Raw genomic sequence first — 26,892 nt, 5'->3', positions numbered from 1 at the left:
TAGTAATACCTAATTCATTGGGTTGTTAGGAGGATATAAAACATCATGTAAAACATTTGGAGCAGCCTTTGGCATATAGCAAGAACTGGATACAAAAGATCTATTCTTATTGTTATTATTACTGTTACTGCTACTACTATACCACTACTACCTTTCTGTTAATAAAATGATGACAATAATTTCTGCAACCAGCACCAAAAATATGTCTAAAATATTTGAAGATAATTGTAAGGAAGATGCTATAGTTTCTTCATACTATTATTAAGGTATTTTCAATTGTATTTTCTTTTTTTCATAGATATAGGATGACCTCAGAAGGAACCTTATTTATCAAAAATGCAATTCCCAAAGATGCAGGGATCTATGGTTGCCTGGCAAGCAATTCAGCTGGAACAGACAAACAGACTTCTACCCTCAGATACATTGGCAAGTATAATCAATTTAAAAGGCAATGAAAATAGGATAAGTATCATACCAAGCAATTTAAAAGTATTTTTATATTAATATTCCTAATTAATATTAGGAATGAGTGTTAGTCTTAAATTTTATTATTAATTTTACATTTGATTAAAGGAAATACTGTAACTAAGTTAAAAGTTCAGGGAGTAGATTGCTTCATTAGTCAACAGAAGTCCAGGATGCTTACAGTCTTAGATGGTCCACAGAGTTCTGTCCTTCTGTGGTTTTTCTGTTGTTTTCAATATTTTGCTTACATATTAATAATTTTTATATCCATTCTAGTTTACCTCAACTTCCATTTTATATTTTTCACTTATATTCAAAACTTTATAATATTTCTATTGTAATTAAATGTTTATAATATTTCTGTCATTTATCCTATCTACATACTTTATAAATTTTCATCTTTAGTTTTTCCCTTCCAAATATAAACTTTTATTGAAGATGCATTTCATGATAATTATTCTATAATATATATTATAATATATATAATATATTCTAATATATTATTGTAATCTAATATATTTTAATATAATCATATAATCATATAATCTAATTATACAGAATAGAATATTTCTTTTAATTTGGTCTCTTTAACAAATAAAGGACAAGGATATTACATACTCAATGTTAGTTTGTAAATTGTGAATAATTAATGGCTAGCAATCCACCCAGCCATTTATAGTGAGGTAATGAAACTGGCAGTGGAGAGGAAGAAAGCTAAAATAAAAATTGAGAATTGTAGTTGGTTTGTATAGATGAGGGAGGTAGCAAAAGTGTCATAAATATTGAATCTGAAAGCCTGGAAAGAAGTGGTCTCATTGACAGAAATGATGAAGGCACAAGGCAAATAAGTTTGGAAGATTAGAGAAGAAATAGGCAGTGAGAATGTAGAAAGGGGTAGAAACAGATTCTGAGTTGTAGAAATGAATTTTGATTCATTCACAAAGAGGCCAAAATAATTGATTCGCTTATTTACCTTATTAATCACCTTGAGGATCTAAAGTACTAAAGACTGTGGAATATAAAAAAATATGTGTTATGAAATTCTTACTTTTTGAGAGCTCGCATAATGGGAGTGGCTATACATAGAGAAATATAAGATAGCAGACAGACGAGTACTACAGTAAGGGTTGGCAGAAACGAAGATTAATTCTGACAGGGGAATTTGTAAAGATTTCTCAAAGGAGACAGGATTTAAGCTCAGTCTGGAGGAATGAGTAGGATTTGAAGAGCTGTGGCAAAGGGCATTTCAGGCAGAGGAAACTTCTTTTGCAAAAGCAGGAAGATAGAACAGAGTAGGGGCTGTTTTGGACTACCAGTGTAGCTTCATACCTTGTGATAAGAAAGGAAGTGTTATAGAGGGTAAGTTTAAAAAGAAAGCTCTGCACTAGTTTATGGTTTTGAAAGCCAAACTAGGGAATTGGGAAATAAAATTACCAAAGGTTTTCTAGCAGAGGATTAACATGATCTTTGAGAAGTTAACTCTTAGCCTTGTTTAAAACTACTTCAATTAAAGTTAGAAAGTCCTAACATGCCCAGTTCAGAGAAGAATGTATGAGTGAATGAAAGCATTAAGCATTAAGAGAGGAAAGAAACAGAGAATGTTTGTCTTTACCATCAAAGGGAAAAGGATAATGGAGACTCTACTTTTTATAGATATAACTTTTAGCCTTCAACTGCAACTTTCTCTGTAGTTAAATGAATATCCTTAAAATTACATAGAAAATATTATAACTAATTCACCTGTAATTATATTATCCTCAATTCTTAACCTAGACAAATCAGTCTTACCATCATAGCTCATCTGATATTTTTTTTTACTATCCATTTCTTTCTATTCCTTTAGTATTACTTGTTATTTCTATAAGATATGTTCAAATTTCTAAGATTTTTCTCTCTTTATATATCTTTTTTTCATAGAGACCTTTTAGCTAATTTCCTAAATTTTTTGACTTTTATCTGAATTATTTTTGCCTATTATATATATTTGCTCTTAATAAATGATATTTTCATCACGCACTTACACTCACATTGTAAGAGTCTCTTTCTATTTGTAAGCAACGAAATAACCACAAGCACACAAATACTGGCGGATTTTGTTAAACTGATTGATTTAGTGTAATCATAAACAAGGTGCATGTAGCATTGAGCCAGACATTAACCATTTGCATGTTTGTATTTTTCAGAAGCCCCAAAGTTGGTTGTAGTTCAGAGTGAGCTATTGGTTGCTCTTGGGGATACAACAGTTATGGAATGTAAATCCTCTGGGACTCCTCTGCCTCAAGTTAAATGGTTCAAAGGTACATTTCTTAAGTATGTTCCTGTCTGGTTCACTTGGATTTGTTTTTTCTTTTAAAAAGATGATTTGTTAAAATTTTGTTTTGGTGTGTGACTTAGCAGCCCCATAAAATGTGTTTATGATCTCACTAGAGACAATAGTTCAAAATTCTGAACTCTGAATTTCAGGATTTGACATCTGGTGTGGATTAGACGACCATGAAAATCAAAGCAGGAAAAGTTCGCCTTTGCTAATCCAGCTGAACATTCTCTTTGTTAGTTTAGGATTGTTTCCTGTAGAAAATTGTCCAAGAATACTCTGTTAATGTTTGAAATGGCCTTCCTGATTTCAGTTCACTTTTCTTAGAGATAATGTCTGTCACTATTAGAAAGTTTTCTAGATTCCCAACGATACTTTCTATAAAGTCCTTAAAAAAAAAAAGACAACATTAAAGCTTACAAGTAGTTAAAAGACAAAAGCGTTTTGTGGCTGGCTTCATCATAAATGGGAGGTACTTATATCGAGCATGGAAGTTATCTGCCTGTCTTTGTAACATGAAGATTACACCTTTGTGATTCTGTAATAAAATAACAATAATGTGCTATTTGTCTTAGTGGGAATATACTTGGATCCTGGTCCAGGCTCAGATGCTGACAGTACATATCTGTGTAAAATGTCCCACTTCTGTTTCTGTCTCAGTTCTTCCAATCTATGAGAAAGAAAAAGTCCCACAAACACTCTAAAAGGGAGGTTGCTAGGATTATTGAGATGCTGTTTGCAAAATACTTTTTAATCTTCAGATGAAAAATGCTAAACAGTACAAAGAACTATTGTTATGATTCTGTTTGTTAAATCACAGACATCCCCATAGCAACGAGTTGATGTCATAATCACAAAATTATGAATTCACCTCGGGTTCAAACTCTTAGGGAACATGAGGTGAAAAAGAAAGGCTTTATGTAGAAAACAAACACTTTTAAACAATACAAATAAAAAACAAGAAAGCTAGAAGATAATGCCATTTTGACAGTTTTCCATGTTAAATGATTTTGAGTCTTCATGTTTTCTGTGATAAAAAAAAGCATTTCTGGATTTGCTTCTTAATTAGGTTTATTTCAGATAACACAAACTAATTTTACTTATTTAAAATACTTAAATTTTGAATTACAAATGAAATTGATAATCAGTGTCAAACTCCCATCATAAATAAATCCGGAAAAAAATGTATTAGAGAAGCAGTATTTCCCTTTTTTAAAAGTCAGCAGTTTATGTTAAAAATAAAAATTAAAAGAAGTAATGTAACCTGTTGATTTCTCTACCCATAGATAGCAGAGTTGCACAGAAAGTCTTTTTGTTTTCTGAAATTGAGGCTACTGTTCTGAATTAAATTTAGTCTTCATGTTAGCCTGGGTTCCATAAATGGCTTGGAGGGTAAGGAGGAGTTAGGGACGCAGGCAGCCACCATATGGAAGATTCTAAAATTGACTACCTATTAGCTCTCTCAAACATAGATGTTGGGGTTCAACAGACCCAGTAAATAATATCCCATATCGCTGTCCAAGTTATGAAGCAACATAGCTAGAATGTGGGCATTAAACACTGACAGACCTTATTGGAGGATATATTTCAATGTTCATCAACAATATACAGAGCAGCCATAAACCCCAGGATCAGGCCAACCTATTGTCCTACCCATCCCAAGCAAGCAATTTGTTGCAGATGCAAAGTCTGGATCTTCAAGAACAAAACTAGAGGATAATCTTTTCTATATGCAGATTGGTTCCAGAAAGAAAGAAGGAGGAGGCATCTGGAACCTCCTTTTCCACCTCTGCTAGGGTTGAGACAATAGGAAGGTTGTGAAAATTGTACCTTATGGAAATCTAGAGGTAAAGAAGAGACCTCACGTTAGGCAGAAGAATAACTTTTTCGTGATACCCCCCCTTTTTTTTGCAATTCTGATTGAGTAAAGTAGGTGGTGATTAATTGATTGATTGTAGGAACACATGGAATCTATCTTCCTAACAAGTGTTTAAACGTACAATACAGTATTGTTAACTGTAGGCACTTTGTTGCATAGCAGATATCTAGAACTTACTCATCTTGTGCAATTGAAACTTCGTACCTATTGAACAACAGCTTCTCATTTCCTTTGCTCCCAAATCCCTGGCAACCACTCTTCATTAATAAATTGTATTCCATTCAGACCATCAAAGAAAAGGAATTCCATAAACACAAATACCCATCAAAATTTTGGATTTTTCGTTTTTAGAAATAAGCAACATACAGTGGGTTCAAAAAATTATGAGGGATGCTATTAAAATGTTGCATAGAGGATGTTTCTGGTAAAATATTAAAGAAATTGGATTTTTAAATTTAGATTGAAGTTTCTTAAAGTGTAGTCAGGAATCCCTGGGAGTTCCTCATAATTTTTTTCAGGGAATCCAGGAAATCAAAATTAGTATTTTCCTAATTATACTAAGATATTTTTTCTCTCTTTCATATTCATTGTCTCATGAATATGAGTATAGTGGAGTTTTTGGAGGCTACATAATGCAGAAGCAAATATGAGCATTCAGCTGTCTTCTATTAAGCTAGACATTCTAGAAATTTGCAAAAATGTGAAACACCACTCTTCTCACTAAATATCTCTTGTTTTGGGAAATATAATTATTTTCTCATAAAATATGTTCATTTATGTTAAAATGTCATGAGTTTGTTATTATAAAATAAATACGTATATTTAAAATTTTCAGTTTCATTTCTAAAATGCTAAGTACAAATAGATATAGTTCATATAAACAAAACCTCATTAAAGTCCCTAATAATATCTAAGAGTATAAAAGGGTCTTGAGACAACGATTTTTGAGAACCACTAATTACCATCAGCTATTTGAAAGGATCTCATGCCAGGGGTAATGATCTCTCTGTTTGTTCATCTTTACATCCACAGAGACCAGAATTGAATTTAAAGTACAGCATAAAGAGAACCCTCTTCAGTAGTAATGATTGTTAAATCCTAGCATAGATTGTTGGGAAAGTTTGCATGTTTTACTATGTATACCATTTTTCTAATCTTATCTAATATTAAAACTAAATAATCCCTATTTCATTTCCATCTCAGAGTTCTGTCTCTATGGCTTGTCAATAATTTGGTGACTAATTTTTCAGTAGAAATGAAGAAAGGAGAGATTATCAAAATGTGATCAGAATGCAAACTTGATTAAATCCGTGTTTTCCAATTTATATTTTGTTTCATTACTGCTATTCTTTAAACATTTTTATTTAAAAAAAAAACTGCTAGCTAAAAGGGCTTGATTTTATCCTCTTATGTCCTTTGACATATACAAAAGAAATAGGAGAGAAGTAAATTCCAAAATTCTAATGCATTTCAGTCCAAACATTCTAATACTTGATGAACAGCTAGGTCACATCGCATTCTCCCTTAGTGGGAGGAAAGTTTATGTCAACATCATCTGCTTTTATTTATGAAAATTTCCCAGAGGCTCATAGACACAGCTTTGGTTGCTTCTCTTATTCTTGCATGGTATGTAGTAGCAAGCTTAAAAGGATGATTTGAGTTTTAAATATTGGAATGCTGAAAAATACTTTATTTTTGGCACTGATGGTTGCTAATGTAATTTTTTTGTTTTCAAATTTATGGCTCCTTTGACCTCTTCTGCTCCCAAAATTATAAAAACAAAAAGAGAATTGTCTGTTTGTTGCCCTGAGTCTGTTGATTGGTGATTTTTACAGTATTCTAGAGAATTACTAGTTCTTGGGTTCTCTTTTTTTTTATTAAAATCTAAGAGAGTTACTACTGTGGTCTTCAGGGCACATGGCTAAGCTAGTATGTGACATTTTGAAGAGCAATTTTTTAGACTTGACAAACAAAAACAAACAAAAAAGCTATGGACACCAAGCACTAAACATCTAATACTGGGTATTTTTTTTTTTTATGGAATTGGTCATCCTGGTTAATTTCATTCTTAGGAGAGGAGTCACCCTGAAGGAGGAGTATCATATGAAGAGGCTAAGCTTAACTTACAGATTAGTTGAGGCATTTCCTGCCTTCATAGAGAAATGGTTCTCAGGGTATATGAGGTGCTGCAGGGAGAGACAGCATGCACAGGTAACTCAGACATCACTAATTTTTCTAGCATCATTCTAGCCTCACTGAGGTCAAACTCAATGCATGGTTTTATCCTCCATACATTTATTCCCTACCTGCCTCTTCCAGAAACTCATAACTCTAACTTAAAGAACTTAGATGAATAATATAGACTTAGTAGAGGTATTCTGAGAGATTTATATAAAACACTTCTCTCTGGCAGTTGTCAGAAATTTCTCATCTGTTTTTCTAATTCTACCAACAAGCTCTTCCCTATCTATCTTCTCCAGATAGCTGCAGTTCCTTCTCTGCCAGACATCCTCAGAAGCCTCTCAGGCAGCCTGTGACTCTCCCAAGATACCAATCTAACTGATAGCATTCTAAAACCAAAACACTGGTCATTGACCAAACTGAGAATGCCATTGCCACTTCCTAAACACTTCCTGGATAACTGAAATTCATCCTGCCACAATGATGGTAGAAACCTTTTTTCAACTTGCATCTCCTCATTCTCTTCATATGTAACACAGCCACAGTGACAGCTGCCTCACCCCCATGCAGCTTTAAAGAGTTCATTCTTATTTAGGTACATGTACAGTAGGAAATATTTGGGGCCGGATTTTTGGCTCTAGGTTAGCCCATAGAATGATACAGACTAATAAATCAGCTTAGTGCTAAGAAATACTGTGTTCATTCTTTGCATAAACATTGTTTAAGTGTATACCTTGTGCCAGACACTTATATTTTAAAAACTTCGAAGTTCGTTTTCTTCAGCAGTTTTAAAATTAAACCAATAGCAAACTATGTAAATACTTTATAAATACTTTAGTGTTTAATGTTCTCCATTTGTTTTGACCTAGGGGATCTTGAGCTGAGGCCCTCACCATTCCTCATTATTGACCCTCTCTTGGGGCTTTTGAAGATTCAAGAAACTCAAGACCTGGATGCTGGTGATTATACATGTGTAGCTGTCAATGATGCTGGAAGAGCAGCTGGCAAGATAACTCTGGATGTTGGCTGTAAGCATCCCAGCTCTGATAGACACATTTGTTTTTTGTTTTTTTTGTTTTTTTTTTTACATGCTAAGAACTTCAAAACAATTGAGTGGAAATATTTGTCAGAATAGACAAATTAGAATTAGCATTTCAGATTATTAATATAATAATGGTAGGAAGTATTTACCAAGTTTTTTCTATGTGCCATGCACTGTCCTAAGAACTTTTATATGCATCCTTATTAAACCCTCATAGCAATCCTAAGAGGAAGATATTGTAATTATCTCCTTTAGATAGAGAAGAAAAGTGTAACAAAGCTAAGTAAGTTGACCAGGACCACAGACCTAGGTAGGGGCCAAGCCTGGATATTTGAACCCAGGTTATCTGATATCAGAAACTGTAGGCTTCACTGGTATATCATCTATTGCCAAACATTTTCCTAACAGGAGTTGGATGACACAAAATTCCTAAGTATTAACATCTGGAGGCCAGAAATTAGACTTTGGCCCTAGACCATAATTTGGAGATGTTGATGATAGCAAAGGTAGCAGACAGTGCTTTTACTTTAAAAAAAAAATTACTAGCAATGACTCCTCAGTGTATAAAACAAAGTACTAACTACAAATAAATGTCAATCACAGTGTGAAGTATACAGTATGTGCATGCGACTATCGTCAGATCACTCGAGAAGTTTGGTTCTCCCTCCTTCTCTGTCTCTCCATCTCATGTTTCTTTAAAAACAAAAATTCTTTTTCTACACAGTGTGGTAACACATGAAATAAAACAGAGCTTCCTTTGTATGAAAAGGAACCTGGCAGCTTAATTTTAATAGATAATTCAAACATTTACATCAGTTAAACTTATAAAATATGACATTTTGTTAAATTGCATTTTCATTTATATGCGATGATTTTCATGCCTCAGCTGTTTGTTTTTTTTTTTTAACTAAAGTTGGGAACTATAAAGAAAATGCATTTTTTTTAGAATAAAGTAATACAAAACTTTTTAGTTCTATCTTAATTCTTTAAATGAACATAATGGCCCTCTAAGCCTAATATTTTGTTTCATATAATTTTTTTCCTCCTGGGATCTTTTCTGATGCCCTTCCCCCTGGGCTGTCTGATGAACACTCTGCATTCTTGGTGATTATGCCCTTAGGGTAGAGTCAGCAAAGCTAGAAAAGGCCATAAAGACCACGTAGAATCTGACTAGGGCACAGCAAAATGTGTTTGACCGTGACTAAACTCTAAGGTTATTAAGATAAATGCCTTGGAAATAAGATTGGAATCTCTGGGTGGAGGATATCAGGATCTACCAGCAGAGTTAAAACACAAGGAAAGCTTTTAAAAATGTAGGGTCCAAATGAAAAGGATCCCTTGATACAGAATTCTTGTTTCTAAGAAATATACGAGTACAATGTTTCAAATTCCCAACATTTTCTAGTTTTACCTCTCCCTCTTTCCTGCCCAGATACTTTATATTTACCAACATTTGTCTAGAGTGGTCTAGCTCGAGAGGAAGAACAAATTAGCCTGAGCAATTATTCCCAGCCAAAAGCAGAAGGACACTCTTACCCGTTATCTCCAAGACTATAGAAAATCTAAACAATATACGTATTTCTTTGCTTATTTTCTGCCTTGTTTATAATCTTTTTAGCTTTTGGACTTTCCAGGTTCTCTCTTTTGACTAGTGAAAAGCCATGTAAAAGTTAGGGCTATCTGTCCTGGAATGACTCGCATTGAAATAGGAAATATCGTAACAAATGTTTTGTATTTATCCTTCATTCCTTGAACTGAATTTTGTTTTATCTTCACTCCTATTCAAGATATTCACTCTCTATGACCTTTTCTAAAACAGTGACTCTTTCAGCTTTTATCCCAGTAATTGTTCTGATGGAGCCATTAACAGTAACTCAAACGTTTCATTACTGTAACCTTGATCATTAAGAGCTGCCAAATAACTTAATAATAACATTAGTGCCATATATGCATCTGTTATGCCTTAACTATCTCCTTATTCACCATTAGAATTCTGATGGATGTAGCTCCCAAAGTTTGGTTAGACCCTGTCTGTTCACATCAAACTATGGTTCTGTATCCTAGTAGATAGAGGGTGTAACTGCCAAGGCCTGTACGGTTGTAGTGATAATTGTGGTTATCACTGTTAGGTTTAAAAGCAAAAAAAAAAAAAAAAAAAAATCAAACTTTACTCAGAATTTACATAGTGGCTAAGAGAATGGGCTTTGGAGAGAGCCTGGGTTTTCTGCCTGACTTTTCATAGTACCTACCTGATAAGTTGGTTATAAAGATGAAATCACATCATCACCCACCCATATGCATTCAGCATGTCAGTGGTCACTGCTCTCCCTCTGAAGCTGCTTAATGGCACATGTATCAGATAGATGAACTTCACAAATAGAATTGTCATTTTGATTCTTTGAGCCCTGAAAAATAATATAGAAATGCATATATAATAATGGCATAGTATTTAAGATTAAGCCTTGGGCTTTTAATGTGAAAGTTACTGTTCCAAGTTGACTTTTTTAAAAGGGTCTAAGACAATTCAAGTGCTACTTTTAGTAGTAGTGCATAGAATTATTCATATGAGTTCTAAAACTATTGGCATAAATTTAAGTAACACTTATGACTTAAAAAGAAAAACATGCCTTTATCCCTATCATGTAGCTGTTGGGTGTTCAAATTGTTTTTGTGGGCCTATTACCTTACATCAATAGTAGATCAAAAAACAATAATAAAAAAGCTGTTCAATATTATTGTTGAGTTATAGCTTCTTTAGTGAGTCTCCCTTTTCCTGTTTCTCATTATCGTGGCTCTGCCTTATGGACATTTCAGGTCAACAGGGAAAGTTACCAGTGCTTTTCATCCTTTTTTAAAAAGAGGTAGTGAATTGTGAAGTCATTTGGAAGAGAAGAAGATTGGCTACATCAAACAAAAAGTTGGCCTGGCAGCGATTTTATTTGCAGTATTCCACACCACTCAGGATTTGAGTCTTAGACTGTGGTTTGTGTTTTGTGGTTTGGTAGAACCAAAACAGAGTGTTCAGCCATTTTAGGAAAGAAAATCTCTGTTTGACTAATAATAATGCAAGAGTTGCCTTAGTGGATATATATTTAATTATCACTAAAGGAACTAGAATAATTTTATGGAATAGTTTTTAGAGCAACATGGTCAATCTGTAACTTTTTTCAAAGTGATGTATGCACACAGCCATATCTGTCAGTGACAACAAAGTATCACGCATTAACTGCAGTTCTCAAAGGATTTGCGAACAAATACTTAGATCATCCCAGTGATCATCCCAGCATAATCCTGATAGCTGTATGCAGAAGCTGAAATTGAAATTAATAATAGATACAATAAATTCCAGAGTTAAGATTTAATAAGTTAACTCAATATTTATAAGCAATGATAGTTAATATTGGGGTGATTACTATATGCTAAATGATTAATAAAGACTACTTTTTTAACAACAAGAGATAGGAAATGTTATTACCTCATTTTTGTTCATGGAGAGTTTTAGACTGTGGGAAGTAAAATTGTTTTCCAGTTTTACAGATTAAGAAATAATGGAACTGCCATTCGAAACCACCTAGTGGACTATAATGTCTCCAAGCAACACAGTCTCCCCTGTACAAGTCCCGTGTTTTGTATTACAATCACTGCTGCCCCTTCCCTGGTCCCATTAATATGTTTACCATCCACCCAATGTAATTCACTTGGAGTCTGCATTGGCCATACTCAAGAGTAGGAAGTATTTAAAAGGTTTTTTGGCCGGAGTTAGGAGTTGCCTCATTTTTGAGGTTTGCTTGTCAAAGATGCTGTCTTGGCTGCTTACCTAGTGCCTGGTACTCTCATTTGCCTTGTTTTCTGGTACCAGTATATATGTTGCCTGTCTTGTGCCTGACACTGTTCTCAAAGGTTCTTCACCCAGATAGCTTCTTTTGTCTTAATTGAGTTTTAAGGGCACAACTTGAACTCTGCTTCTCCTCTTTTAGTCCAGTTTGTTCTCGGCTTTCTTCTGAAAATTCTAATTTGTCTCCATTTTCACTGATGGCTATGTTCTGTTGTATCAGTAAGCTTGGTTGCTCCCAAATATCTGGTCAATCCCAGGCTTCTGCATATCTCTTTGTTCTTCTGGAATTTATTTTCTGTCCCATTTTTTAATCAGCATGCCCACAATCTGCACCTAATACATCCTGAGGTTTTTATACATATCTTCTATTTTTCAAAAAAGCAACTGGCTCTGGAATAAATGATTAATATCACTCTAGAAGAAGGTAACTAGCCCTTTACACCTAAGATAGGCAACCAATGAGCTGTTTTTTACATATGCTTATTTTGTCTTTTATTTTTATAAACCAGATTACCATATAGTTGGATTAAGGGAAATCTAAACACAGCTATGCTATTTCTTTTTAAAAACATGTTATTCAATTGCAGGTTTAACTTAATTTTCTTTTATTTAGGTTCAATAAAACAAACAATAGGACTTCTGAAATTGCCATGTTTTTTTCAAAAGTGCAAGTTCAAATGTATGGGATCAAGGTTGTTATTATCACCATACACTTACAGATATACAAATACAGACACTATAATATTGTTGAAGTGTTTTATTTTTTATTTCTTTTCAAGATTTTATTCATGAGAAACACAGAGAGGCAGAGACATAGGTAGAGGAAGAAGCAAGCTCCCTATAGGGAGCCTGATGCTGGACTCAATCTTCCCAACCCCCAGATCATTCCCTGAGCCGAAAGCAGATGCTCAACACTGAGCCACCCAGTGTTAAAGTGTTTTAATATTGCTTCAATTATTCACAGATATATAGCAGCCTTGAATAATGCAAAAAGTGCTATGTTAGTTGCTATGAAAAATAAAGTATGGTTGCAAACATGAACTCTCCAGGGAAAATCAAACATATAGTCTAATAAAAGGCAGGATGTGGCCACTGCCATGAGAGTGGTACAGAGTGAATTCTCTGAAACCACACAGAGAGAAGAAATCATGTCTAGGAAAATGAAAGATGGCATTGAGGAGGGACCTTTTGAACTGGATTAAAGAATCGTCAATATCCAATAGCCAGAGATCAAGAGTCAACATTGCATTTGAAAGGGATGGCAGTGACACTGGTACTGATATGAAAATGGTCAGTCCTTGTTTGGAAAAGAGTGAAGAGTTCGGATTGTCCAAGAATAAGATTTCTCTAGGGGAATAATGGGAGATGAGGTTGCAAAGTTAGAGGATGGATGTCCTTTAGCTCAGGCTAATAAAGGACTAAGGCTACTTGGAAGACAAGTATACATCCGAGTCCCAAAATTCCCATTGAGAAGGAAAGAAATGATCTTTGCACTCATTTTTATTAGGCTGATAAACAACTTGACTTTCAGCAGTTGTAAGAACCTATAGAAAAGGGAAAGCCGATAAAATGACAAAGAATTGTTATCAGGATCACCCTGTTTCTTTTTTTAAGATTTATTTATTTATTTATTTATTTATTTATTTATTTATGACAGACACAGAGAGAGAGAGAGAGAGAGAGAGAGAGAGAGAGAGAGGCAGAGGCACAGGCAGAGGGAGAAGCGGGCTCCATGCAGGGAGCCTGACGCGGGACTGGATCCTGGGTATCCGGGATCAGACCCCGGGCTGCAGGCCGCGCTAAACTGCTGCGCCACCGGGGGTGCCCTATTATTGATTTTCAAGCTCAAATTCCGTTAACTCAAAAATGTAGAAAAGGTAAAAGGTATTGAGAAGCAAGAATGTGATCTAGAACAAGGGTATAATTTAGAATTAAATACTGTTAGCTGGTTATAGTGATCTATTAAAGAATGAGCTCTGGTATAAATTAAGTTCTTTAAAAACTGGACCAAAAGGAGTTAAGTTTTGGAAAAAGTCCAGAATATTTCATTACAAGGCAAACATATTTGTAAGAAAGTTCAAAGATTTGAGCTGTATGACATAAACTAAAATTGAAAACAAATTTCTAAGATGAAAGATTCTCTTTATTGAAAATAATCTTGATTTCAGTTTCTACTCTTAAATTCCATTCTCTATCATTTATCATTTTAAGGAAGCAGTTGAACTTCTTTGTACCTCCATTCATTTATTAAGCAAAAAAGAAGTATTGACTATTTCAATACCATCCAGAAATGCTTAAAGGGTAAATTTACAATACTATGTGAACAATATCTTGGTTCAGATTCAATCTGTTGACCATTTAAGAATGAAGTATGTACTTACTGTGCCTATATACTATCTCAATGACCTTTTCTTTGTTTGTTTTAAATATCTTTTAGCACCTCCAGTTTTCATACAAGAACCTGCTGATGTGTCTGTGGAAATTGGCTCAAATGTGACATTACCTTGCTATGTCCAGGGTTATCCAGAACCAAAGATTAAATGGAGGAGATCAGACAACATGCCGATCTTCTCAAGACCCTTTTCAGTGAGTTCCATCAGCCAACTAAGAACAGGAGCTCTCTTTATTTCAAGTAGGTTAAAGGAAATATATTTTATACAAGTATGTACATATATATTATACATTCATGTTCTATACATAGGGATTAGTATGTTTAAAGTTGTGAATTGATCTTGCCAACACATTTTGTTCTTTAAAAACATTTTGTGTTTGTTGCATTTCCTTTTAAAAGAGTACTGAATTCTTATATCTTGGAATTGTCATAAATGTATTTTATTCAGATGTATGTCATTTCATAAAGGCTTATGAAGCAATGTGACTTCTTCATATCTCACTGTTTCTTATTGCAAATAGAAACACCTGGGCCTCTAGGTGGATAAGTGATCACATTTTATTGACTCTTGGACCAATTGCCGTATAGAAAGATAAAATATTACTAGCAAAAAGGTAACTTTAGTGAATTTTTTTGACCAAAAATACATAACTATATGCATAGGGACTCTATACCCTATGGAAGCTCCTTGATTAAAAGTGATATATACCTGGAGCAGAAGATTGAAAAAAATCATCAAATACTCCAGCATCTAAAAATTTTGCCTATAAGCTCTTAAGCATGCAGATACTTGTAAATATTTTGTACTTTTTAAAATAGTGTTTAGATTGTTTGAGTAGTGGCACTAGAGGACCAAAATATTTAGCTGATTAACTGGTTTTTAAAAAGTAATTGCATCTTTGGGGTTATTTTGTAGAAAGCCTCCAATAAGTGATTTCCATGTTTATTAAATATTAAATGTCCATTAGCCACTTCAAGTTCCAAATACAAATTAAACTAATTATAAGTGCTTAAGTATTCAGTTCTGGGCCCGGCTCTGTGGTGAAGACAGAAGTCATATATGGGGTCCCTCACTCAGGCATTTCACAACCCACCATCTAAGTGGATGGCCAAAAAAATGCCTACTGCGTCAGACTGTGCAGGACCTAGAATGTACAGGTGAAGAAGTGTTTTTGGTGAGGTAGAAAATAACCCCCCATGTTTCCCTGTGGAAAAAGGCACATGAATGTACTATTTCAGAACAATCCCTCTGCAAAGTTGGAGAGATGAGAAAAAAATGGGGAAGCTCACAGAGTTATGCAAGTAGGGCGATAGTAGTGATGAGAAAAGCCTAACAGGAAATAAATTGGACCTGAAACAAATCAATTAGAGGAGATGTAAAAAGGGAAGAATAAAAAGGGGGAATGTATTGACAAATGGCTGCCCAAGTGTCCAAATTAAACTATCTAGAAGGAAAGTAGTGATTAGAAACAGTTCTCTGTGGTCTTATGTATGTCTACACAAATTAGTCCGCGAGTTGATAACATGAAAAATATCTTGGATAGAAACAATGTGTGCCTTATTAACCAGATGATTTGCTGAACTTTCCTTTGCAAATGAACGCTTGCTGTTGTTGAGAGTGGACACTGCCTGAATTTACCAGATGCAGTTCTGCCATTATATGCAAAAGATTAACAGAGGAGTAGAAGCTTTGTCACAGCTTTTTATCTGAAATAATACGGAATTGTTTAAAATGGGAAGCTACAATTTTTCTCTGTCAAATCTTTTCAGTAGAGTACATTGTGCTTATTTAGTTAAGATATTTGCAAAGATCACAGTCATTTCCTATTTAAAATCTTCTGTTGCCTCCCCTCTTGCTCACTAGACAAATCACACTCTTTACAAGGCACCAAACTTTGTCTTTAGCTTGTTTTCTGACTGTATCCACACAGCCTTTAACCTAGTAGTCTTCATTCTGATTCCCCTAACACCCTCCTCAATTAAAAATATTTTGTAATAGCCTTTTAACTATCCTGAAACAAAGTCTATATTTTTGATCTACCCAGAAAATAAAATCTATTTTAATATCTGAAAATAGTACAAAGCAAAATAATCTTTATTAAATAATAAGTATTTTAATAGATAAATACTCTGGCATTTCTGCATAATATACATACATATTGATGTACATCACCATGAATTTGACAGCTCAAATGTAGACTGATAAATATAATTATCATACAATTATAAACAAAGTTATAAAATCTGTGAACTTCCAGTGGGAACATCAGAAGTCTTGCTGGCTTTGTAATAGTTGTTCCTTTCATGAATCTGCCCCTTCATGGCCTCCCCAGTTTTTACCCACTAAGTGCCAGTATACTTCCCCCAGTCATTGGTCCAACTGATTGATATATATATCTTGCAAATCTTCAAAACGCCCCTAGGGTGGTGTTGCAGAATACATTGGTGATGCAACTTTCCATTCCTTGAACAGACCTTGATTTTTCAAGTTATTCTTTTGTTTTTGCAGCCCACTGGGCTTGGACTGCCCTTCCCCTGTTCTACCTACTGTTTAAGGTACAGCTTGTATCCTGCCTCCACTGTGACTCCTCTCCTAACTCCTGTATGTGCCATCATTCTCATGTCTCTCTGTGTTCCCACAGCTCATTGCTTGAAATGCATATTATAGCATTATCACACTGTGGTTGATAGTTGGTTTTCATGTATGTCTCCTCCCCAACAATGGGAACTACAGAAGACAGTACCCACACGTTTTCCACCCACAAATCTCAGCACTGTGCCTGGCACATAGTTATGCTTCCTAGATGGCATTGAATGAGTAAATAATCTCTTCTTTTTAGATTTATGGGCAAATGATAAAGGAACCTATATTTGTGAAGCTGAAAACCAGTTTGGAAAGATCCAGTCCCAGACAACAATAACAGTGACAGGACTTGGTAAGATCAATTAGGTGCTTAGGTATCAAGCTTTTCCAAGTCATCAGACTTCTTTTACTACATTGGCTCTTGCTTTTGTCACTTTAAATAAAAAAACAAAAACAACAGGTAAGTATTTGACTACTAAACTCGCCTCTCCCTCTCCCATCCTATTTCAAATTTCATGGGATGTTAGAACTGGAAATAACCTTAGAGATCATCTGCTCCAAGTTCTTTATCTTCCATTTGAAGAAATGAAGGTCAACTTGAATAAATTGATTTAAGTCTAAATATAAATACATACACACAGAGTCATGGCATTCTTTTCTGTTTCCCTTTTTTACCCTTATCATTTTAAGTCCACCTGAATTATCTTTGAAAATAATATGAAGTAGAGATACAGTATCATTTATTTCCAAGTGGAAAGACCTAATATGAAGTAAGGATACAATATCATTTATTTCCAAGTGGTAAGACCTTTGTCTCAATATCTTTATTGAATAATCTCTTCCCACTGATTAAAATACCCATTTGGTCATATGCTAAATTTTAATTCCTATGTCTATTCCTTGGAATTCTATTTTTGCACTAGTACTACATTGTCTAATTTATTATTTTATGTGATTTTTAGATCTGTCAATGCCTGTTTCTCATTAATTCGCATTTATAAAAGTTTCTTTCTATATCTTCCTTTATTCATCAACATATAATTAAATTTTCTAAATAGAATATCTGGGGATTTCCCTTGATTTGTGTAAAATTTATTAAATAATTCTTAGAAAAGAACATCTTTCCATCTAAGAGAGTCCACCTCATTTTATTTGCTGGAGCTGTTATGACAGCCTCCTCATTGATCTTATCCCTTCTGGTTTTTTCCTTATCCAATAAATCTTAGTCACAATTTTCAGATTAATATTTCCTTAGAATGGTTCTGGTGATCCCACTTTTTAGATTTGTAAGTACTTTCCATTTGTCCGTTGCATACGTTGCACAATTTCTTGACAATTCTGGCATTCCATGCCATAGACTAATTCTTTTTACTTTCTCTGCTTCTGTGCTATTACCGGCCCTCTTGCCATTCCCTCTGCTTAGAAGGGTCTTTTATCTCTGTCTTGCAATTCAAACCCATTTACATTTAAAAATCTTGTTCTTGAGAATTTAATTTTTTTAAGAGCATAATTAATAGTCATCTTGGCCTTTTAGAACATTTACCTTCTTGCTTCTCCCTGGGCCTATGTCTCTGCCTCTCTCTCTGTGTCTCTCATGAATAAATAAATAAATAAAATCTTTAAAAGAAAGAACATTTGCCTTCCTTTCGGGTAAGATAGAGTTGATAATACCTGTTTCTCCTGACTTAGTTGCTCCACTCATTGGAATCAGCCCTTCAGTGACCAGTGTCATTGAAGGACAGCAGCTTACTTTGCCTTGTGCTCTGTTGGCTGGAAATCCCATTCCAGAACGTCGGTGGATTAAGAATTCAGCCATGGTAAGAACATTATAAATCTGTGCGTTCACATTTCTAATTTTCTTGCATAAGAGACAATTTATTCCAACTGTTGACATTTCAATTTAGTATATATACCAAAATACATTTTGTAAGTGTAACACCAGAACTTTTTTTCAGTATTCAGTTTATGTAGTTTACATTATTTTGGAATTAATAAGGTGGAGAAATAGTCAATCGTGTGGTTTTTATAGTTTTGCATTAAATTCACTGCAACTAATAAACTCTTCAAAATATGTAAAAACTGAAGCAAATATAAAATTACTTTTATAGCATTTAAATATTTTCATATCCTCTTTGTAGGATATAATAAATATCAATATTTTCATAAAATTCTTCCATTTATTAATTTTAAATATTTTTTATGAATTATTTGAAAATATGGATCTATTTTGTATCATTGTTTTTTAGTGTATAAATTTGAATTATGAAAGAATGTGAAAAATTTTCACAGTTCTAAGGAATTTTTTTGCAAACATGCTCTCTCTGGCAATAAATTTCCGCCTAGTCAAGAGCATTTTTCCTTCCATTTTCCAGGGTAGTTAGACTCACTTTCATTTTGAAGTGCCAATTAGAAATGACTTGACTCCATGGAATAAGTTGTCAAATTATTCATATTTGCATTAAATCCTAAGAAAAATTAGTAGACCTCACTTAATAATTAAAGGCCCTTACAACAAAGGATGATACTGTTTGAGCACTAAGATGTCCTGTGATTGAATAAAACACATCAATGGCACAGCTGGAGTGATCATTTTTAACAGAAAATATTGCCAATTTTCTCTGTCACAGTTCCTAGATCGTACATTGCCTCTGATATTTGCATCTGTCACAGAAAAGGGTGAGTGTTGAGATGAATCACATTCTCTCAGCTTGAATGACTACCTACTTGCCAAAATAAAAATATCAAATAGCTTGCAAGTGGTGGTACAATCTTCTTGAAAAAGAACAATTAGTGAAAAGTAAAAGTCACTAGTAGAATTTGGTTCTGAGTGATAACAAAGATCAAAGAGACACAAAATAGAGACATCACTTGACATGACTTGTCTCATGTCAAGTGATGTCTCTGTTTCATTCCTTTTTCCAACATGTGCATAACTACAACAAATGTTAGTAGGTATAATTTTTGGTGTTATATTAGGATGACATACAATTGATTCTACTCTTGGTAACATTTTATGCTCATCATTTTTTACATAAGGGTGTTAAGAATAATTTGTTATAAGACATTTAATAACTCAGTTAAAAAAAATCTGGTTTATGCTTAGGGAACATTACCTTTTAAATTAAGTATGACTTTTTTTTTCCTTTAAGTTGGTCCAAAATCCTTACATTACTGTGCGCAGTGATGGGAGTCTCCATATTGAAAGAGTTCGCCTTCAGGATGGGGGCAAATATACTTGTGTGGCCAGCAATGTGGCTGGAACCGTTAACAAAACTACCACTGTGGATGTGCATGGTAAGAGACACACCCATTGTAATTCTTTCCAAACCATGTTCAAAGCTAGGTTTATGTCTCTAAATCAAATAACTCTGTCTTCTAGTTGTAAGAAGTAGATTTTTTCCCTAATTGTTATTCTTAACAAAAAGCCTTATTTCTTGAACACTATTTACATTGTTAAGGCTGTTTCCAGAATTCCCTTTGCTACATACACAGAAAGTCTTTATTGGGAGTCACCAGCTGAGTCTGGCCAAGGGCTTTTGTAAGTGGTTTCTTAATTGATAAAAGTGAGCTCAGTTCTCAAAGAGTTATGTTTAAAAATACATTTTAATTTCAGACAAGCTGAATTTATTATTCCATCCAAATTGCCTTTTCTTTTTGGATTGTGCAACAAGCATGTCCTTACTAATGACCCCTTTGTGTGTTAGCTAGCAATGACCTAAACTTTTCTAAAGGCCACCTCATGTGCTCCAAACAATCTTTTTGCATGTTAGATAAAAGGTCACAAATAAGAATATCCAAAAGCTATCTCTTTTTCCATTCGTGACTAACAGTCATGAACTTTTTACATCTCAATAAATGACAACTTCATAGTTTAAGAAATTGTCATAAATTTTTTTGTATGTTTTCTTTAAAGACTTTGCAACATTGCTTTTTAAAGTGTGCTATTAAAAAATAGTTCTGTGTTCAGAGATGAAAGTAGCACAGAACATTTATTTTTAGTGAATTCATCCTTTTTTTAAGGACATGAATTGGAGAATCCGGTAATTTCCACATTTTGCTTGGCCTATGGAAATTGTCAGTGGATGCAGACCCTCTTCTTTTTTAACGTCTGTTTCTTCTTTTTTTTTTAAGATTTTATTTATTTATTCATGAAAGACACAGAGAGAGAAAGGCAGAGACGTAGGCAGAGGGAGAAGCAGGCTACAGGCAGGGAGCCTGATGTGGGACTCCATCCTGAGACTGCGGATCACACCCTGGGCTACAGGCAGATGCTCAACTGCTGAGCCACCCAGGTGTCCCTATGTTAAATTAAATAACCTCCTTTCTTATTGTAAATAACCTCCTCTGCCTCTCTCAATCTTATGTGCTGGTTATACCAGCCTCCATCAACATCACATGAGATACTCTTGAAGAAATACTATTTTAAAGAAATATTAAAGTAACACTAAATTATAGTCTAAAAGAATAAATGCATAATGCGAAATAGAATATAATTGTGTTTAACTATTTTTAGAGAAAATCAGTCCATAGATTTCCTGGAGAGTGCTTATGGATTGCCTTGAGACTCGTGTATAGAGATATAATCATGTGACCTCCATAGAATATTGTGTTGAGGATTCTGAGGCAAATTTCTACTTGAGTGAAAGAGTGATATGATCCTCTGGTATGTCTTCCAGATAAGAGGGGTGAGGAGACAGGTGAACCAGTGATATGGTTTATCATGATGCACTGAGTGTTGACAATTAAAAGTTAAAAAGATCACGACATTGTTTCATCTATCTTAGTCCAAAATGAGTAACTGATTTAGTTACTAAGGTTAAGAAAATCAACCCAGACATTTGACAGGAGCTAAACTGAGCAACCATTTAGCCAACAAATTAGTTTTGAGTTGGCTATGATGCAATATCACAGGTTCTCCATACCTCCATATTCATGTTCATTAGCATTGCCATGCCTTCATTACTCTGCCTCGGCCACTTCTAAGAACACTCATTAAAAGCTGTCAATGACCTGTTCTTAAAAGGATGAATTAATGCTGCAAATATAAATGTAAACTAAAATGGCAAACCTTTCAGTTGACATCTTGATTTATGTCGGTGGACAATCTGGAAAGAAACACCTCTTGCACAGTCAGATGTCATCAGACTTGAAAATGCCTAAATTTTCCACTTTTCCTTATAGCTGTCAAACTCACTTTGCATTTGAGAAAATGGCTTATTCCAGTGTTGCCACAAAATTACAGTAGAGTTGAGAGTTGACTCTTCCATGGTGATTCTGGAAATTAAATTTGTTGCTTTAGAGAGTAGCCTGACATAAAAGTATCTGCGATTTTTTGCCAATTTTTTAAAGAAGAAATTATCTAAAGAATAAGCCCAGCCTTAGGAAAATATGAACATATAGCAAAGCTAATTTAAGCCTTCCAGGGAAGTTTTTGCATAGAGATCTCTGGTACCTCTAGTTCTGGCAAACTTCTCCTGAGAGTAATTGTGATAATTCTAGAGAAATTTGACTCAAAGTCAAGAGACACAGTGAGTGCTTGAGCCCTAGGGAACAGCTTCAGTCTCATCTTTCCAGGGAAAGGAAAAGAACACCTGGCATATATGGGGTTTATATTGTGTTACTTGTACTATGTTAAGAACTTCCATGTATGGGAGCTTGTTAATCAAATTCATTATTTTGAGAACATAGAATACTGATAATTTTTCACATGCAAATTGCCTATGATTAATTGAGATATGCACAGAATGGAATAATTAAGTCTTCCTTTTCCTTTTGCTTCTGCTCACATAATGTTAATTCATCAGTTGCTTTCTAAAGTCATAGGTATGTTATTTTTCTTCGTGAAAACTACTGGCTTAGAATCCAGTATTTTAGTCTTTTAAAAGGCCTTGCAAATTTTTTTGTTGAATTTCTTTTAAGAAAACAAATCCTTTCTAGGTTAAATTTCATACCTTGTTAGGTTGTTCTTGTGAATGGACAGATATTAAATGCCTGACAGTTAAACAGTCCATTTGTCTGGCAGTAGGCTTATGTCAGCTCACTGCAGCTGACTGGGTCATGGACAACAATGAAGGGTATGTGTTAAACGTGTAACTCTTGGAATGTAATTCTACTTCGAGTTTCCAGGAAAATATGGATTTTCTTCAGTCTTATTTTTGTTAGGAAAGTTAGCTTACTAAGCATAATTTACTACTTGATTTTATGTTTTTATTAAATTCTTCAGATTACAGTTACTGTGTTTCCTTTATTACACTCCCTTACAAGTTACCCTACATTTCTATTGGAAAATGTTGTCTTAGCTACAAATATGCGGTATACCCTAAAAATGTACAACTTTAAACATATGAGGCTAAATGGAAGAACAGATGCTCAGATTTTGAACATTGCCTCCTTTTTCAGTGCTGCCAACCATTCAGCATGGGCAGCAAGTACTCAGCACAATTGAAGGCATTCCAGTAACTTTACCATGCAAAGCAAGTGGAATTCCCAAGCCATCTATCATCTGGTCCAAGGTAAATGGCCTATCTAGTGGTGTTTTGTTGTTGTTGTTATTGTTTAAAGATTTTATTAATTTGCTCATGAGAGACACACAGAGAGGCAGAGACGTAGGCAGAGGGAGAAGCAGGCTTCCTACAGGGAGCCCAAGGCGGGACTTATCCCCAGGACCAGGACCCCAGGATCATGACCTGAGCCAAAGGCAGACGCTCAACCACTAAGCCACCCAGGTCCCCCTCTAGTGGTGTTTTTAATGTTCATATTATAACAACATTTGGATATTTTTAGTCATGTATGGAACTTGTGACTGTACCACAGAATTTTATAAAAAGGAAAACCCATGCAGTCATACCACTTGGAAGGAACCTTAAAATGTCCTTAGTGCCATCACCTATCTGATGCTTGAATGACATTAAGAATGCAACAGTGAACACCAACATAGCACATTCTGTACACCAGGAACCATTCTAAACACTGCATGCTATAGCAGATCCTTTTATATGCTTGCCACATCCCGTCAGCCCTTGTGATTTTCAGCGCAGCTCTGGTGGACAGCTCCATGCTTTCTTCCAGAATCATATTTTTTGCATGTGCCTCTCTGGTTTTTGGACTCAGGGCTTGCTCAGAAAGCCACTCAGCCTGAGATCAGGCAGCCAGGAAGTGTAGGGGCATTAACACCTTTGGGGAGCAGGTGTCCTATGTAAATGACCTGCTTCTCATCCCTCAGAAGTATATTTCTGGGTTGCTTCTACATAGTTTCTCAAAGGATCCCCAGCACATAGAAGCTTATCAGCCCAGCCACAGAGGAAACAAGAACCTGAAATCCTTTTTAGCTTTCCTTCCTTCTGTGCCCCACTCTCTCACGTGTCTGCTCGGGGCTCTGGGGATCACTTTCCAACTAAACTTCTTGTTTCCAAATCTTTGCCTCAGACCCTGTTCTTTTAGAAAGCCAAAAACAAGTTCTATATGAACTCATTTATTCCCCTCTATGTCCCTATCATGAAGTTGTCTGGCTTTTACTTGTATTCTTGCAGTGAGGAAAAACCCATTTCGGAGGAATTCCTTTCTGTCTTTGAACAGTCATGAAAATAGCATATTTTATGAAAATTAATTTAATCTGGCATATATTGGTAATATAAAAGCTTGGCATAATAACAAGCTTTGGCATTTGTATAATTAGCATCACAACCAATGTATCTTACCATACCATCTAATTTTATATATCTAAAAAGCTCTGAAATATAAAGAAGTTGGTGCTGACATCTGTAAATGAAATAAAAAGGTTAAGATTTCTGCATTGTGGACACAAAAATATCATGGCGAAGCCAATCCCCAAACTGCACAGTGTCTGGTACTGTGTAGCAGTTTAAGGCATTTTAGGAAAATATAAAAATGAAAGGCCAGGGTGACCTGTGTGCTGTGATAAAGTGCAGAGGTGAAGAGTTTCGACTGCCAGGGTTCAAGTCCCAGCTCTACCACTGACTGAATGTTATACTCCACATCATCCCCAAGCTTTTATCTGTAAAATGGGGGTTGTGGTAGTTCCTGCTCCGTAGGATTGTTTTGAACATGAAAATAGTTAATTCATGCGAAGTGCTCGAAACAGTGTGTGGCTTAGCAGAAGCATCATCCCATTCATTACCATTATCATTACCATTATTCTCTCCCTTTTTAAATAGCTCTGGAACAAAGGGGATGTGGTTCAGTAGGAAGAAATACCACCTTTGGTTTCTTTGCTTCATTTTTCATACAAATCACTCTCTTCAAATTAGCATTTTTTAAAATCTAGTATTTTCCCCCTTGGAGATTATTTTCCTTCCTCTCTTCCATTTCAGACATTAAGTCACTCCTTTATTATCTTACAAAACACTTTGCTCTCTGTTGTGTTTTGCAGAAGGGCGAGCTGATTTCCACCAGCAGTGCTAAGTTTTCTGCAGGGGCTGATGGAAGTTTGTATGTGGTGTCACCTGGGGGTGAAGAGAGTGGTGAGTATGTCTGCACCGCCACCAATGCCGCCGGCTACGCCAAGAGGAAAGTGCAGCTGACTGTCTATGGTGAGAGCCCCTGGAGGAATGTTTTTCTTTGACACTGTCTGCTGGCGCCAAAACTCACATTTCTCTCCCAAATCATATTACTAGGGGCTGTTCTCCTAAAGTGAACTATGTTTACAAAACGCATTTTTACTGCCAACCAGCATCTCCTTTGCTTCGATTCTGATTTAAAGGCAGAGTAATTGTATAGCCATTCGGAAAAATTTTATGGTGTTTTACCAAGGAGTATGCTTATTGCACCCAACCAGCGTCAGAAACACTTGTTAGTTGAAACTCCTAGCAAAGCCAAACCTCAGCTATGTCTTGGTTAGCACTCTGCCTTGAGGGGTTACTTTTACAGATGGCAGACTCTTTAAAAGGGCATTTCAGCTGACCTCTTCATTATGTTCTGAAAGGAAGAGCTAAAAAGGGAAACTTTCTGGTCATTTTTTTTCCTGCTCTCATTATAATTGTGTTCGTGGAAAGTTTTAGATATGCCCTGAAATTTTGGAATAGGCAGCATCTTTTTGTACATTTTTAAAGAATATTAGTAGTCCGCATTGTACGTTAAATGCTTTCAATGTACTATTTCCTTTCCCAAACGTGTTTATTTTAGTGAGGCCCAGAGTATTTGGAGACCAACGAGGACTGTCCCAGGATAAGCCTGTTGAGATCTCCGTCCTTGCAGGGGAAGAGGTGACACTTCCATGTGAAGTGAAGAGCATACCCCCACCCATCATTACCTGGGCCAAAGAGACCCAGCTCATCTCTCCCTTCTCTCCAAGGTAGGGCATCTGGGATGAATCTTGAGATGCAAAAAATATAATCTCTTGGGGGCAGATGGCTATATCTATTCAGGTTTTTAAATGTTTCAAAAAAATAAATTTGAGATAATTCACACATAGATCTGAGCCTAAAGAAAATATATATACCTTCTAAATCACTCTTTAATATTAGAAATGCTAACACCCAGCTTTGACATAATTTCCCACAAGCGCATAGTACATGGTAGCTATTGAAATGGAGCATATTTGTATGTAGATTTGTGTTAGTAGAAGTGCATAGTACACATAGCATCTCGTTAATCCCATAGGAACAGTAAAACACAACGACTACTTTAATATCTAAGGTTTGACTTTCATTAGATGGTTTTGTAAAAATCTTCTTGATTAAACCCTTACAGATTTAAAAGCCCACTGAGATAATAAATTTGATAGGCTAAGTGATGTGGAAAGCAGAATGCCAGAGCCTTTGAGAGTACCACCTTTGTTGTTATGCAAATACAAGTTTAAGTTTACCTCCACCATTTAAAATTTGTCTGAAAGGTTTGGCAATTCTTTCGATTGAACCTAATATTTCTTATTTATAAAATGGAGTTAATACTTACCTGAAAGGATCATATAAGCTAATATACATTCCATACCCCGTTTCCAGTTCTCAGGGAATTACTATTTTAGCAATTACAATTTTAACTCAATATCATGCGAGAAGTTACTGGTGGAATAAGAATTATAGTCTCTAGCTATGTCTGTTAGACTTACTGATGTATAGTTATGAAGCTATATATATATTCATTATACTGTAGTTTCCCTACCACTGGTGAGGGTGAAAAAGACAATTAAGAACTACTTTCCATAAGCTTACTATTTCTTTGAAAAATATTTGCTTTGGATAT

At 35.0% G+C, this 26,892-nt stretch overlaps 1 protein-coding gene across 1 annotated transcript in view; it reads left to right on the top strand.

The window, feature by feature from the left end:
- Positions 1-26,892, top strand: part of HMCN1 (hemicentin 1) — a 460,089-nt gene that overhangs the window by 223,971 nt on the left and 209,226 nt on the right. The window contains exons 13-22 of the mRNA XM_072733161.1: positions 299-426; positions 2,649-2,762; positions 7,709-7,867; positions 14,154-14,348; positions 16,949-17,044; positions 18,382-18,509; positions 19,842-19,986; positions 23,092-23,204; positions 25,082-25,241; positions 25,834-26,002. Of these exons, the coding sequence (XP_072589262.1) occupies positions 299-426; positions 2,649-2,762; positions 7,709-7,867; positions 14,154-14,348; positions 16,949-17,044; positions 18,382-18,509; positions 19,842-19,986; positions 23,092-23,204; positions 25,082-25,241; positions 25,834-26,002 (1,407 nt within the window). The remainder of the gene's footprint in view (positions 1-298; positions 427-2,648; positions 2,763-7,708; positions 7,868-14,153; positions 14,349-16,948; positions 17,045-18,381; positions 18,510-19,841; positions 19,987-23,091; positions 23,205-25,081; positions 25,242-25,833; positions 26,003-26,892) is intronic.

Source organism: Vulpes vulpes, chromosome 13 (assembly GCF_048418805.1).
Source record: "Vulpes vulpes isolate BD-2025 chromosome 13, VulVul3, whole genome shotgun sequence".
Lineage (NCBI taxonomy): Eukaryota > Metazoa > Chordata > Mammalia > Carnivora > Canidae > Vulpes > Vulpes vulpes.
The sequence above is the reverse complement of the archived record's forward strand: the minus strand, read 5'-3'. Positions and strand labels throughout refer to the sequence as shown.